Here is a 16,354-nt window from a genome sequence, read left to right on the forward strand (position 1 = left end):
GCCTGCCTTGCCCCCTTATCCCGCAGAACTGTATAAGTCTTATGAGGTTCTGAAAGGCAGTGAGCTTTGTAAGCTATAAAATTTACCCAGATTGAAGGGACATAAGGCCCAGAGAGGTTTGAAGACTTGTCCAAGTCACACAGTAAAGCCAGAATTGAGATATTACTTGGCATGGACACTCAACCCAGGAGTCCGCCTGATTGGGTCCAAATCCTGACTCTGCTGTTTTTCAGTTTGTAACCTTGGACAAGTCACTTTGTGCCTTTAAGCCTCGGTTTCCTCATGTCTGAAAAGAGCGGCCCAGGTCACTACTGTGTTAGAATACTGTGAGGACGGAATGAGTCAGCCGACGTGGGGTGCTGCTCGTGGGGCCAATCACTGTTACCCTCAGTTGATAGACGCCTGCTCCAGCTGGTCCGTGTAGTGGATGATGAAGCAGGGGCTTCCCACAGCCATCCAGAGTTGAGGGCAAGCCAGGATTCAAAGCAGGGTCTCTCATTTCTCCATTCCCTACTGCTTTTGGAACTGCCTAAGCCATGCAAACCCGTAAGGGCTGGAAATTATTTTATTTTATTTTATTTTATTTTTGAGACAGAGTCTCACTCTGTCGCCCATACTGGAGTGCAGTGGCGTGATCTTGGCCCGCTGCAACCTCCACCTCCCAGGTTCAAGCAATTCTGCCTCAGCCTCCCAAGTAGCTGGGACTACAGGCTTGTGCCACCATGCCCAGTTTATTTTTGTATTTTTAGTAGAGACAGGGTTTCACTATGTTGGCCAGGATGGTCTCAATCTCTTGACCTCGTGATCCTCCCGCCTTGGCCTCCCGGAGTGCTGGGATTACAGGCGGGAGCCACTGCACCCAGCTGGAAATTATTTTAATTAGCACTCTCCTGTTACCGATAAGAAAACTGAGGCCCAGGGCCTGGCGGTGGCTTTAGCAAGGTCTCCCACTGTCCGGAGCAGAGCCAGTGCTGGAACTCAGGACTGTCCCTCGGGCTGTTCATCCCCTGGTGACTCCTCGGGGTAGGGGGGGTGGGAAAATGTATCCCAGGCCCTAAAACAGCATCAACCCTGTCTCCCTGCAGAAACCAAAGCCGCCTTTGGCCTCTGCAGAGGGCCCAGCGGTGCCGTCCCCATCCCCGCAGAGGGAGAAGCTAGAGCGTTTCAAGCGGATGTGCCAGCTGCTGGAACGGGTGCCTGACACCTCCTCTTCCTCCTCGGACTCAGACTCCGACTCCGACTCTTCGGGCACATCGCTGAGTGAGGACGAAGCCCCCGGCGAGGCCCGGAATGGGCGACGGCCAACCCGGGGCAGCTCTGGCGAGAAGGAGAACCGTGGGGGGCGGCGGGCTGTGCGCCCTGGCAGCGGGGGGCCCCTGCTCAGCTGGCCCCTGGGCCCAGCCCCACCACCCCGGCCTCCACAGCTGGAGCGGCATGTGGTGCGGCCCCCGCCTCGAAGCCCTGAGCCCGACACACTCCCCTTGGCTGCTGGATCCGACCACCCCCTGCCCCGGGCCGCCTGGCTTCGCGTCTTCCAGCACCTCGGGCCGCGGGAGCTGTGTATCTGCATGCGAGTCTGCCGAACTTGGAGCCGCTGGTGAGTGGCCTGGACAGGCCTGCGTTCCGTGGCCAGCAGGCTTCCCGCTTGCTGGGTGACCTGCGGTAGGTCTCTGGCCCTCTCTGGGCCTTGCTTTTATATTGGGGATACTTCTCTAGTATGCACAGATTACAGTGCGTCCTTCCGTATTTCCCGTGTGTGGGCTACTTTCCACTTATGGGCTCATTTAACCCCCTAGACAACTTTAAGGTAGAGGTTATTTTCCCCTTTTTCAGATGAAGCTGAGGCCCAAGGTCATGTGGAAGAGAAGTGGTGGTAGAACCAGGCATTGGAACCTAGGCCCTTTGGCTCCAGTGCCTTTCCTCCTAATAGTAGCGACTATATTGTCTAGTGTGTGTCAGCCATAGCACTGAGCGCTGTACTGCATTGTCACTTCTCATACTGCCACTTCTGAAAACAGTCTGATGATTGGTTCCATTCACATAGGAGAAAGCCATGTGCTGGGCTGGCCCTGCCGTCGAAAGACGGCCAGCCTTGAACCTCCTGACTCGGTTCCTGCTTTCCTTCTGCCCTGGAGCCACCACTAATGCCCTCTGCCCATCCCCCAGCCCCCCAGCCTCTATTAGAAATGTCGGTCATCCTCCCGAGCCTCTTGTCTTCCTCTCTGGTCTCGCCCCCAGCAAAATCCCTCCTCCTCTCCAGCAAACTCCCACAGCACTCTGTTCCCCTCATAGAGCAAGCAGAGGCCTTCGGCGTGTTGACAAGCCTTCATTCATTTACTCATTTCACTTTCCCCTCAGTTGCTGGGGTGGGAGCAGATAACTGTGTCTGTTTTATCTTCATGTCCCTAGCACGGGACAAAGGGCGGTGTAAGTGCCCAAGAAATGTTGCAGTAAACGAGGCTATCAGGCTCTTTCCCAGGGACTCGCTGCAGCTGGGACCAGGTTCCCTGTTGGGCACTGCACCAAGGTTAGCTGATTTGACCTTCATAATGGCAGCCCTGGGAGAGAAAAGGGACACCTGAAGTTACAGTACAAGTTCATGGCTGAACTCAAACTCTGGTCTTCTTTTGGGACCAGGTCTGGGCCACTGGTGCCTTCTGGTATCTGCAGAGATTGTGCAGCCAAAAGTACCAGAGTGCAGGCTCTGGAGGCAAATTGCCTGTGACAGAATCTTTTTTTTTTTTTTTTTTTTTAAAGACGGAGCCTCACACTGTGGCCCATGTTAGAGTACAGTGGCATGATCTTGGCTGATTGCAACCTCTGCCTCCCGGGTTCAAGCAATTCCCCTGCCTCAGCCTCCTGAGTAACTGGGATTATAGGCGCCCACCACCACACCCGGCTAATTTTTTTTTTTTTTTTTTTTTGTAATTTCAGTAGAGACAGAGTATCACCCTGTTGGCCAGGCTGGTCTTGAACTCCTGACCTGAAGCAATCCGCCCGCCTCAGCCTCCCAAAGTGCTGGGATTACAGGCATGAGCTACCGGTTGTGGTTATAGCTGAAGAGCTATAAACCATTGGGCCAGTCACTTAACTTCCTGTGCCTCGGTTTCTTCATCTGAAAAACCAGATAATCAACGCTCTTGCATAGTGTTTTCTTGAGCTAATACACATGAAGAACTGAGCACAGTACCTGGGAAATAGGAACTACTTGAAAGAGCTCTCATTGTAGCCAGTATTTACTTAGTTGCAAATAGTTGCTGAACGCACAGCCTGTTAGGCCTCAGAATGTAGATCTGTGCCCTTGAAGAGCGTACAGTTAAGCTGCAACATAGAAGCAGATAGTTACAGAAGTTGCAGGGGATGACACCTGCCTCATGTACTAATCAAGGAAATGTTTGCTGAGGCCCCTTCAAGGCCAGCTCTGTGCCTGGCATGTGGGAGCCAGAACTGAAAGGGCCCTGATTTCTGCTTCAACGGGAGACATGTGGTCCGAAGCAGACAAAGCAAGAGGCAATGGCTCCCAGTGTGGGCCCTGGACTCTGCATCCTTGGGTTTCACTGGCTGCGTGGCCATGTGTGGAGAGCGATACCTCTTGAGGCCCTGGTTTTCTCATCTGTAGTCTGGGTTTGTATGAATACTCACCTTGTGGGGATTAAGTGAAGTGATTCCTACAAAGCCCGCAGCACAGTGCCTGGAGGGTACTAAACACTCAATCAGATGGCACCTCCCAATGAAAAGGACAAGAGCCAGGCAGAGCAGGGGCCTGTGGGGGCACAGCAGGACCACTCAGGAAGCTCTGCGAGGTCTGGGCACAGAAGCAGGGGTAGCGGGGAGAGATTTGCAATGATAACTTTTTTTTTTTTTTTTTTTTTTTGACGGAGCCTTGCTCTGTCACCCAGGCTGAAGTGCAGTGGCGTGATCTCGGCTCACTGCACCCTCCGCCTCCAACGTTAAAGTGATTCTCCTGTCTCAGCCTCCCAGGTAGCTGGGACTACAAGCGCCCGCCACCATGCCTGGCTAATTTTTTTTTTTGAGATAGAGTCTTGCTCTGTCACCCAGGCTGGAGTGCCTTGGTGCAATCTCAGCTCACCACAATCTCCACCTCCCGGGTTCAAGTGATTCTCCTGCCTCAGCCTCCTGAGTAATTGAGACTACAGGCATACGGTACCACGTCCGCCTAATTTTTGTACTTTTTTAGAAGAGGCAGCGTTTCACCATGTTGGTCAGGCTGGTCTCCAACTCCTGACCTCAGGTGATTCGCCTGCCTCAGCCTCCCAAAGTGCTGAGATTACAGGCGTGAGCCACCGCGCCTGGCCTAATTTTTGTATTTTTAGTAGAGACAGGGTTTTGCCATATTGGTCAGGCTGGTCTCGAACTCCTGACCTCAGGTGATTCACCCGCCTTGGCCTCCCAAAGTGCTTGGATTACAGGTGTGAGCCACCTTGCCAGGCCTTATTTTTGTTTGTTTTGTTTTTCTTTTTTAGAGAGAGGGTCTCTCTCTGTTGCCCAGGCTGGAGCACAGTGGTGCAGTCATAGCTCATTGCAGCTTCAACCTCCTGGGCTCAAGCAATCCTCCTGCCTCAGCCTCCTGAGTAGCTGGGATTGCAGGCACATGCCACTGTGTCTGGCCAATTTTTAAAACTTTTTTGCAGGAACCAGTGGCTCACTGTTCCCCAGGCTGGTCTTGAACTTCTGGCCTCAGGTGATCCTTCCACCTTGGCCTCCTAAAGTGTTGGGATTACAGGTGTGAGCCACTGTGCCCAGCCAAGAACTTTTTTTTTTTGAGACGGAGTTTAGCTCTTGTTGCCCAGGCTGGAGTGCAATGGCGCGATCTTGGCTCACCACAACCTCCACCTCCTGGGTTCAATCAGTTCTCCTGCCTCAGCCTCCCGAGTAGCTGGGATTACAGACATGCGCCACTACGCCCGGCTAATTTTGTATTTTTAGTAGAAACGGGGGTTTCTCCATGTTGGTCAGGCTGGTCTCGAACTCCTGACCTCAGGTGATCCACCCGCCTTGGCCTCCCAAAGTGCTGGGATTACAAGTGTGAGCCACCGCGCCCGGCGTAAGGACTTTTTAAGAAGTGGAATGGCTTGGGCCAGGCATGATGGCTCATGCTTGTAATCGCAGCACTTCGGGAGGCCGAGATGGGTGGATCACTTGAGGTCAGGGGTTCGAGACCAGCCTCGCCAACATGGTGAGACCCTGTCTCTACTAGAAATACAAAAAATTTAGCCAGGCATGGTGGCATACGTCTGTAGTTCAGCTACTCGGGAGACTGGGACAGGAGAATCACTTGAACCTGGGAGGCGGAGGTGCAGTGAGCCGAGATCATACCATAGCTCTCCAGCCTAGGCAGGAAGAGTGAAACTCCATCTCAAAAAAAAAAAAAAAAAAAAAAATGGCCGGGCGCGGTGGCTCATGCCTGTGATCCCAGCACTTTGAAAGGCCGAGGCAGGGAAATCACCTGAGGTCAGGAGTTTGAGACCAGCCTGGCCAACATGGTGAAACCCTGTCTCTACTAAAAATACAAAAATTAGCTGGGCATGGTGGTGGGCGCCTGTAATCCCAGCTACTCGGGAGTCTGAGGCAGGAGAATCGCTTGAACCCAGGAGGCGGAGGTTGCAGTAAGCCAAGATCGAGCCACTGCACTCCAGCCTGGCCAACAGAGCAAGACCCTGTCTCAAAAAAAAATGTGGAATGGCTTGGTCTTGGTGACTAACTGGCAGTAGGGACAACAGGGTAACCCTCAGGTTAGTTTCTGACCCAGGAGCCTGGATGGGCAACAGCATCATTCCCCAGGCTCAGGAGGAGCAGGTTCCAGGAAGGTAAAGAGCTCAGATGACTGACATGTGTGGTGTGCTCAGGACGTGTGGGTATGATGCTCAGGAGAAACATGTTTGGGAGTTCTCAGCCTGTAGGTAGCAAGCCAAGCAGCTTTGATGAAGACGGCAAAAGATCACACATCAGTACTTGTGAGTTAGAGCAAGAGCCTAGCCAGATAATTGGAGGAGCTCATGGCCAGAGGTGTTCCCCCGAGTAGAGAGCGAGGCACGAGGGAATGTGGTAAGCCAAGGAGGATGCTGGCGAGAGGCCATGGGAGATCAAGGACCAGGAAGTGGTGGTTGGATTTTGCTACCAGGAGGCCTTAGTGTCCTTAGCTGTGCTCTGGGGGTTGGGGGTCCAAAGCCAGATTGAATGGAGTCGAGGACATCAGCTTCCAGGCAGGGACTTGATTCGTTTGTTCCTGTTGTGTTCCTGGTGTCTAACGGCACCTGGCGGACAGTGGGCAGTGAGATCATCTTTGCTGAATGAGTGAAGGACAGGAGAGCAGGATGTAGTGTGGAAGGATGTACAGAGGGTGGCGCTGGAGAGGCGTGTGTAGGGAACAGCAGGAGGCTGCAGGCTTTCCTGTCTGGTGGCTTCCATCTTTTCTTGGAACTGAAAGGGAAGTGATCCCTTAAGAGTGAAGAGTGGAGAGAGGGCAGCAGGGAAGGCGTGCAGGGGTTGTTGAGTCGCAAGGAAGAGGGTTGGGGCTTTTGAGGACATGGACAGAGAGAAGGTGGCAAGGAAGGGACTGGAACACAAGGTGATCATGGTCAGGTAGGGCCTGGAGGTGGACAGATTGGAGGACAGTGGTGGCATCGGGGCCCAGAGAGCTACAAGAGGGCGGAACTGGCAGTGCTTGGAGCCCTAGGGGCTGTGAGCCCTCAGAGGGCAGTAAGGGCTGGTCCAGCTCCCTGTTCCCGGGGGCTTCTGCAAGAGGGAGGGTTAGGATTGGAATTGAGGGTTTGCAGGTCGGCCTAGTAGGAGAGGACTCATTGTGGGGTGGCTGGAGTCCAGGAGGAAGTAAATGGGTTAGGGGACTTTGGCATCAAGCCACATGTCTCTAGGACGACGGCACGCCTTGGCTCTTAGACCTTTCCCTGCCTCTTGTCTCAGTGTCATTCTCCAGCTTAGAAAGAACCCACCTGTGGCTCCCTGTCGCCCTCACAACAGACGCCCACCATCACAGTCCTGTTGGACATATGGACATGGACTGGGCCCACTGACTGCACCAACCACTTCCCTGAGCTGTGTCCCTTCCTTGTTACAGCAACCTCTGAAGGAAGCGCTGTTCTTCACCCCACTGTACAGTTTGGGAAATGGAAGCCCACACAGGGCGAGTGACTTGCCTGAGGCCCCCCAAAGCCTGGAGGTGGCAGAGCTGAGATTTAGATCCCCACAGCTCACATCCTCAGCTCTGGGCTCTGTGACCATGATAGTCTGTGGCCTGGCATTCCAGACCTCCTTGACATGACACCCATCCCTCCTTTGCGGCTCCACTCTTGCCTCTTCTCTCCTCAGAATTCAGGCTTTCCACCCAGGCGGGCTAGGTGGAACCCCGCCTCTGCTACTTACCACTTGGTAGTTGTGGGGCCTTGAATACATTTCTCAACCTTTCTCGGCCTCTTTTTTTTTTTTTTTTGAGATGGAGTCTTACTCTGTCACCCAGGCTGGAGTGCGGTGGCGCAATCTCGGCTCACTGCAAGCTCCGCCTCCCGGGTTCACGCCATTCTCCTGCCTCAGCCTCCTGAGTAGCTGGGACTACAGGTTCCCGCCACCACACCCGGCTAATTTTTTGTATTTTTTTTTTTTTTAGTAGAGACGGGGTTTCACCATGTTAGCCAAGATGGTCTCGACCTCCTGACCTCATGATCCACCTGCCTCAGCTTCCCAAAGTGCTGGGATTACAGGCGTGAGCCACCGCGCCCGACCTTTTTTTTTTTTTTTTTTTTTGAGGTGGAGTCTGACTCTGTTACCCAGGCTGGAGTGGAATGCTGTGATCTCGGCTCACTGCAACCTCCGCCTCCCGGGTTCAAGTGATTCTCCTGCCTCAGCCTCCTGAGTAGCTGGGACTACAGGTGCGTTGCCACCACACCCAGCTAATTTTTGTGTTTTTGGTAGAGACAGGGTTTCACTATGTTGGCCAGGCTGGTCTCAAACTCCTGACCTCGTGATCCGCCCTCCTTGGCCTCCCAAAGTGCTGGGATTAACAGGCGTGAGCCACCGCGCCTGCTTGCCTCATTTTGTTTACTATAGAAAGGAGATGATGATGGTAATGTTGACCTCCTAGGGCTGGCGTGAGGTTCGGTGCTTAATGCATGGGACGGTGCCTGGCGCACAGTGAACCCTGGATAATGGCTGGTTAGTAGTGCTGAAGTCACTGTGGTCACTGTGACTCCGGTTATGATGCTGAGTTCCTATGGCCTGGGGTTTCCAGAGCTCTCCGTTTTGTCTCTCGTGGGCCTGGACACAGGTTCTTGCCCATCTGGAGCACACACCCTCCTCCCGCTCCCCTTGCTGAAATAACTACTGCTTTCCTCGGAGTCTCAGGTCAGGCATTGTCCCCCCAGGAGGCTCCCCAACCCAGTCCTTGAGGTGACTCTTACCATGCCCCTTGTCACCTCAGTTACTGCGGACTGTCCATGTCTCCCTGACTGTATGGCAGGAACCTGTCATCTTTCCCTCCTCTGTGCCCAGTGGAAGCCAGACACTTGGGATCAGTAGGGCCCTCAGTAACTGTTGGTTGTCCCTCTGAGGTTTAACCCCAGTGTCCTGGTTGTACAAGAGCAGGGGGACTGATGAGCTCTAGCCAAGGAAGGTGTGGGAGACTTCCTGGAAGAGGAGGCACTGGAGCCGAGCCACGAAGGCTCTGGGTTGGCATTTCTGGCAGAGGCACAGCATGTGCCACAATATGTTGGCATCAGACAGCACTGTGTCTGTAGGTGGGCAGGTGTGTGGCTTGGCTGTTGTGGAGTATGATACAGAAACACAGTGGGTGCCCCCAGGGAAAGGGGCTTCCTTCCAGCTGTGGACCGTGGAAGGGAAGTGGCTTCAAGGAAGTGGTGACAGTTAAGCTGGGAGGCAGTCATGGCAGGGTCACAGTGGGCAGAGAGAGGTTTTGAATAGAGCAGATGTCACCGATTTTCTTGCTCACTGAAAGAGAGCAAAGGGGCAGGACCTAGGGGTAGAAGCTGGGTCGGGCATGAGTTGGTTTTTTTCCTTTTCATGTTTTGAATTGGAGAGATTTGCAGATGTTTATTAGTTGAGAGGAAGGAATCAGGAGAGGGAGAGGCTAGAATGCCAGAAAAGCAGGATGAGGGTAGGAGGGAACAGGAGAGCAAGTGGCAGAGGGGTGAAGGTGTTCGGACTGAATCCTTGGTGTCTGTGCCCTCAGCCTTCTCTAAAACATCACACCAGGGCTGGGCCCAGTGGCTCACGCCTGTAATCCCAGCACTTCGGGAGGCTGAGGCAGGAGAATTGCTTGAGCCCAGGGGTTCAAGACCAGCTTGGGAAACATAGTGAGATCCCCATCTCTATTAAAAAAGAAAAAATTAGCTAAGCATACCTGTGGTCCCAGCCACATGGGAGGCTGAGGCAAGGGGATTACTTGAGCCCAGGAGTTTGAGGCTGCAGTGAGCTATGATTGCATCACTGCACTCTAGCCTGGGTGACAGTGAGATTTTGTCTGAAAAAAATAATGAAACGACACACTGGGCCTCTGGAGTAGGTCTGGCATTTTTCAGTGACACAAAAATATGGCTTAATTCCTCTGTGAGTTTTGGAAAGGAAGTCTCTCCATTGGAAGGAAGTCTCTCCATTGGGTGCTTTTTTTTTTTGAGACGGAGTCTCGCTCTGTCACCCAGGCTGAAGTGCAGTGGTGCCATCTCGGCTCACTGCAAGCTCCGCCTCCAGGGTTCACGCCATTCTCCTGCCTCAGCCTCCCGAGTAGCTGGGACTACAGGAGCCCACTACCACGCCCAGCTAATCTTTTGTATTTTTAGCAGATACGAGGTTTCACTGTATTAGCCAGGATGGTCTCGATCTCCTGACCTCGTGATCCGCCTGCCTCAGCCTCCAAAAGTGCTGGGATTACAGGTGTGAGCCACTGCGCCTGGCCACTTTTGGGTGCTTTTTCTAACACTTCTCTGATACTTATCTCCCTGTTTAACAAAAGTAGTCTTCAGGTAGTAGCCTAAAGCCACAGCAACACCTGGCTATGATTTAATAACTCTGGTCTTTTTTGTGTGTTTTATTTATTTATTTATTTATTTATTTTTGAGATGGAGTCTTGCTCTGTCGCCCAGGCTGGAGTGCAGTGGTGCGATCTTGGCTTACTGCAAGCTCCGCCTCCCAGGTTCACACCATTCTCCTGCCTCAGCCTCCCAAGTAGCTGGGACTACAGGTGCCCACCACCACGCCTGGCTAATTTTTTGTATTTTTAGTAGAGACGGGGTTTCACCGTGTTAGCCAGGTTGGTCTTGATCTCCTGACCTCGTGATCTGTCTGCCTCGGCCTCCCAAAGAGCTGAGATTACACTGCGCCTGGACTTTTGTGTTTATTTTTAAGATTAACATATTTATGTGAAACAATACTGGTTTTTTTTTTTTTTGAGACGGAGTCTTGTTCTGTCTCCCAGGCTGGAGTGCAGTGGCACGATCTCGGCTCACTGCAAGCTCCGCCTCCCGGGTTCACGCCGTTCTCCTGCCTCGGCCTCCCGAGTAGCTGGGACTACAGGCACCCTCCACCACGCCCGGCTAATTTTTTGTATTTTTTTTTTTAGTAGAGACGGGGTTTCACCGTGTTAGCCAGGATGGTCTTGGTCTCCTGACCTAGTGATCCACCCGCCTCAGCCTCCCAAAGTGCTGGGATTACAGGCGTGAGCCACCCACGCCCGGCAACAATACTGGTTTTAAGTGCAAAGAGATGATTCAAAGATAAATCATGTTACGCAGATAAGTGAACAGCAAATACTGGAGCTTGGGAATCACTGCCCCACCCCAGGGCTTCTGCAAGGAAAAGCCTTTCAGAGTCATGAGGGCAGGGAGGGAGGCAAGAGACAGCTTCCCTTGGGAGGCCAAGGGAAGGATCGCTTGAGCTCAGGAGTTCAAAACCAGCCTGGACAACCTTGTCTCTACTAAAAATAAAAAAATAGGCCAGGCGCAGTGGCTCACGCCTGTAATCCTAGCACTACAGGAGGCCGAAGTGGGCAGATCACCTGAGGTCAGGATTTCGAGACCAGCCTGGCCAACATGGAGAAACCCTCTCTCTACTAAAAATACAAAAAATTAGCCGGGCATGGTGGTGCATGCCTGTTATCCCAGCTACTCTGGAGGCTGAGGCAGGAGAATCGCTTGAACTCGGGAGGCGGTGGTTTCAGTGAGCCAAGATCACACCATTGCACTCCAGCCTGGGCAACAAGAGCGAAACTCTGTCTCAAAAAAAAAAAAAAAAAAAAAAAAAAAGTCAGGTGTGGTGGCATGTGCCTGTAGTCCCAGCTACTCAGGAGGCTGAAGTAGGAGGATGGCTTGAGCCCAGGAGTTTAAGGTTGCAGTGAGCTGTGATCGCAGCACTGCACCCCAGCCTGGGCAACTAAGCAAGACACTGTCTCAAGAAAAAAAAAAAAAAGCTTCCTGGGCCTGTTGCTTCTGACACAATCCATTGAGTCTCAGAGGCATTTCCGGACATGCCTTTGAGAAATACTGAACTCAGAGAAGAGAGTTCTCAAACTGAGTCCAAAGGAACTTCGGTGTACTACAAAATGTTACTAGATTACCTTGGGAGAGGTGGGGAAGGGTTCCTGGGGAAGTAAGTTTGAGAGGCCCTTCTCCAGTTCACTGCATGTTTTTTGTTTGTTTGTTTTTTGTTTTTTTTTTGAGACGGAGTCTCGCACTGTTGCCCCGGCTGGTGTGCAGTGGTGTGATCTCGGCTCGCTGCAACCTCCGCCTCCCGGGTTCAAGTAATTCTCCTGCCTCAGCCTCCCGAGTAGCTAGGATTACAGGCGCCCGCCACCACGCCCAGCTAATTTTTTGTACTTTTAGTAGAGACAGGGTTTCACTATGTTGGCCAGGCTGTTCTCGAATTCCTGACTTCGGGATCCACCCACCTCGGCCTCCCAAAGTGCTGGGATTACAGGCATGAGCCACTGCGCCCAGCCCACTGCATGTTAGATAGTCTGTTGGGGCCTGTGGAGTGCTCGGGATAGGAAACCTGTTTAATGTTGCTCAGGACTCGTTCATCTTTGTAGCTTCAATACTTGGGACCTATAATGCTTTCTATAATCAGAGTGAATAAATGAAATGCTGTAGATGAGGAGGTGGGAGAGAGTGGTCAGTGGAAGCTTTAAGTAGTTACTAGCTTGATTCATTCATTACAAATGCGCAGCTGGGTGCAGTAGCTCATGCCTGTAATCCCAGTGTTTTGGGAGGCCAAGCCAGGAGGATTGCTTGAGGCCAGGAGTTCAAGACCAGCCTAGGCAGCATAGTGAGAACCTGTCTCTACAAAAAAATTGTTTAAAAATTAGCCAGGCATGGTGACATGTGCCTGTGGTCCCAGCTACTCAGGAGGCTGAGGTGGGAGGATTGCTTGAGCCCAGTAGGTTGAGGCTGCAGTGAGCCTGGGTCCAGCCTGGGTTACAGAGTGAGACCCTGTCTCAAAAAAAATTTTTTTTCAAAAAGTGGAAAACGCAAATCTGCTCTTGTGGAATTTACATTGTAGTTGGAGGAACACAGTAATGTAATAGGGAAGATATTAGGGCTGTAAGTCCAGCTGCGGGCAGCTGGCTGTCAAGATGGGACAGGTGTGGATCAGAGGCAGAGATGAGTAAAGGAGGCAAGGACCCATGAGCACCAGAACTCAGTCAGGAATCAAGAAGCCCAAGGGTGGCTGGAGACGACTGGATAACACCAGTCTCCTTGGCATGACATCAGGCAGCATGCGTGGCATTTGTATATGTGTTGGGCAGCACACTTTCTATGCTGGGAGGCCCACAGCTGGGATGAGCCCATGTGACCTGACAGCTGCCCTGTGGGCAGGCAGAGTCGGAGGGCTATTGCCTTCAATCATAAACGAGGCTTCTGAGGCTCAGGGAGAGGAACAGACTTGCCCAGGGTCTCATTTCCAGTTAGTGATGGAGTTGGGTTCCAAGCCCAGTGCTCTTGGCTGAGGCCAGGTGCTTCTTGCCACCCTGTTGTCTGTGTGGCCAGAAGAGAGCTGGGGTGCACCCTTGGAGCTGGGGAGCCTGGGAACTGTGGGCTGCTGAGAGCTGAGGGCTGAGGTCTCTGTCTCCCCCCTATGGCCGCCAGGTGCTATGACAAGCGTCTGTGGCCTCGAATGGACCTGAGCCGGCGGAAGTCACTGACCCCGCCCATGCTCAGTGGTGTGGTTCGCCGCCAGCCCCGTGCCCTGGACCTCAGCTGGACAGGTGTCTCCAAGAAGCAGCTCATGTGGCTTCTGAACCGACTACAAGGTAGGGTGTGTGGTGCGGAGGACAAGGTGGGGACAGGGACAGGCCTGGGATGGAGTCCTCACAGCACCTGCTTCCTGACTGCCCCCTGTCTCCGCAGGCCTGCAGGAGCTGGTGCTCTCTGGCTGCTCCTGGCTCTCTGTCTCTGCCCTGGGCTCAGCCCCACTGCCAGCCCTGCGGCTCCTGGACCTCCGCTGGATCGAGGATGTTAAAGACTCCCAGCTCCGGGAGCTGCTGCTGCCTCCACCAGACACCAAACCAGGTGCAGCCTCTGTTTGCTTTTCTGGAGAATGGGCTGGGCAAGGGTAGGGTAGGGTAGGAGGCCTCTCAGGTCTCTTCTGACTCATGCTGGATGGTAAAGTACTTGAAGAAAGGAAAGAATACATGAGTTTGAATAGGAAGGCCCTGGTTGGGCATTATTCATTCATTCACCCACCTGCTGTGTACTTTGAACTGAGCCTTGAAAGGAACAGGGTTTTCCCAGGGAGCGTGAGACCCAGCAGTTTGGTGGGGCAGGAGGCCCATATTGGCAGAGGGGGATGCTGGGAGCAGAGGCCATCTCTCTTCATCTACTTAAATCTCATCATCCTTTAGGCCTGAGTATAAATGCCACTTCCTCCAAGAAGCTCTCCCTGATCCCACCCCACACTGAGCTCAGAGTCCCTCTCAGCTTTGAGAGCAGCCCGCCAGCATACTACTGGGCAATTGTGGAGTGCCTTGATGCACATCTGTGCCCTCCTGCCAGGGTCTCCAGCTCCCTGAGGGCAAGCGCTGGCTGGTCCCCCAGCACGTTCTCAGTGGCTGCTCTGCAGATAGCTGTTGAATGAATAACTTGAATGAGCAGGCAATCAGGATGGGAGAGGTCTAGTTTGAGGAAAGATTTTCAAAGGAGATTTGCAGTCCCCTGAAATAAGATAATCCTTTTGTTTGTTTTTGTTTTTTGAGACCATCTGGCTCTGTCACCCAGGCTGGAGTGCAGTGGCAAGATCTCGGCTTACTGCAACTTATGCCTCCTGAGTTCAAGTGATCCTCCCCACCTCAGCCTCCTGAGTAGCTGGGCCTACAGGCGTGTGCCACCACGCCTGGCTAATTTTTTTGTAATTTTTTTGTAATTTTTTTTATTTTTTTGAGGCGGAGTCTCGCTCTGTCGCCCAGGCTGGAGTGCAGTGGCGCGATCTCGGATCACTGCAAGCTCCACCTCCCGGGTTCACGCCATTCTCTTGCCTCAGCCTCCCAAGTAGCTGGGACTACAGGCACCCGCCACCACGCCCAGCTAATTTTTTGTATTTTTAGTAGAGAAGGGGTTTCACTGTGTTAGCCAGGATGGTCTCGATCTCCTGACGTCATGATCCGCCCGCCTCGGCCTCCCAAAGTGCTGGGATTACAGGCGTGAGCCACTGCACCCGGCCTGTAATTCTTATAGAAACAGGGTTTCATCATGTTGTCCAGGCCGATCTCGAACTCCTTGTCTCAAGTGATCTGCCCACCTCTGCCTTCCAAAGTGTTGGGATTATAGGCGTGAGCCACCATGCCTGGCCAAAAGAATCTTTTCTTTTGGAGTTCTTTCACCCTTCTCTTTCATAGTTCCCTTCTTCCCACCCCACCCCCTCCACAACAGCCCTGGAAGGGGAGAATAGAGAAGCAACTAAAATTCTTCCCGTATTCTAGATGAGGCACTGGAGGCCCAGAGGGATTGACTGCTGCAGGTCACCCAGTCAGGCCAGAGCACTCAGCCATTGTCCACTCTTACTGGAATTGGACTGAGTTGGAGAGCTATGGGTGGGGGGTAAGGTGGGCATTGGGAATGGTGCATCCTGGGAGGTGAGAAAGTGCTGGTTGGTCCATTTCCTCCTGCTGGAATTCAGTTCAGTTCAGCCCTTTATCAGGAGCTCAGGAAGGTGGGCCTTTTTTTTTTTTTTTTTTTTTTAGTTTTTAAATTTTTTTTTTAACTTTTAAGTTCATGGGTATATGTGCAGGTTTGTTAAATGGGTAAACTTGTGTCATGGGGGTTTGTTGTACCGATTATTTCATCACCCAGGTATTAAGTCTATTTACCATTAGTTATTTCTCCTGATCCTCTCCCTCCTCCCTCCGAAAGGCTCCAGGGTGTGTTGTTCCCATGGATGTGTCCATGTATTCTCATCATTTAGCTCCCACCTCGAAGTGAGAACATGCAATTTCTGTTCCTGCATTAGTTTGCTAAGGATAATGGCCTCCAGCTCCATCCATGTTCCTGTAAAGGACATGATCTTGTTCTTTTTTATGGCTGCATAGTATTCCATGGTGTATATGTACCACATTTTCTTTATTCATTCTTTCATTGATGGGCATTGAGGTTGATTCCATGGCTTTTACTATCATGAACAGTGCCATACACCTTCAAACTCTTGCCCAGCTTAAATGCCACCACCTTAGTGAAATCCTCACTGATGCCCACTCCTCCCTGCCCAAGCCAGAAGTGACTTCTGTTTCCTCTGCTTTCCTCTATGGGCCTTTCCTCCTTGTGCCTTTAGCTGTGGCCCAAGGTTGAGGGCATCTGTAAAGGTATCCCCTCTCCAGGCCCCTGGCTCCTCAAAGACAGGAGGAGGGGTTAAAATTTAGGGCTTGCAAAGTCAAGTGCCCATAGAGTTGGCCTGAGAGGTAACAGAAGTGATGCATTGGTGCAGGACATTAGGGAGTGGCACCTAGCCACCCAGCTCCCCTCAGTCATCATCTGGTGGGAAGGAGTGCCTAGTGAGGCCACATCTTACGATTCTTCAAGGAAAAGCTCAGTACCTAAATTTATTTATAAAAATGTCCTTTTTGTAGTGTTAGTCATTAAGGAAATTTTTAGCATTCTGTAGACTCCATAAAACACGTTTGGAGGGCAGCCTCATGGTTTGTGCCATCTGATCTATTAATAGTTTATCTTAGGGATAGGCTGGTGCCTGGGAGGCAGACAACACTGTGGTTAGAGTTCAGATTTAGCATCACCAGGCCTGGGTTTCCTGGCTGTAAACAGGAATGATGATCAGAGATGTTGTCTCCCAAGGCTGTGGTTCTTAAAGTGTGGTCGGGGGACCAGCA

The 16,354-nt window shown here is 52.3% G+C and overlaps 1 protein-coding gene across 4 annotated transcripts in view; it reads left to right on the forward strand.

Annotated features, from left to right (window-relative positions):
* The window catches only part of FBXL19 (F-box and leucine rich repeat protein 19), a 35,401-nt gene that overhangs the window by 6,159 nt on the left and 12,888 nt on the right, over positions 1-16,354 (forward strand). For all 4 annotated transcript variants that reach the window (XM_054534894.2, XM_054534897.2, XM_054534896.2 and 1 more), the window contains exons 7-9: positions 1,086-1,597; positions 13,128-13,291; positions 13,389-13,550. In XM_054534894.2, the coding sequence (XP_054390869.1) occupies positions 1,086-1,597; positions 13,128-13,291; positions 13,389-13,550 (838 nt within the window). The remainder of the gene's footprint in view (positions 1-1,085; positions 1,598-13,127; positions 13,292-13,388; positions 13,551-16,354) is intronic.

This window comes from Pongo abelii, chromosome 18 (genome assembly GCF_028885655.2).
Source record: "Pongo abelii isolate AG06213 chromosome 18, NHGRI_mPonAbe1-v2.0_pri, whole genome shotgun sequence".
Lineage (NCBI taxonomy): Eukaryota > Metazoa > Chordata > Mammalia > Primates > Hominidae > Pongo > Pongo abelii.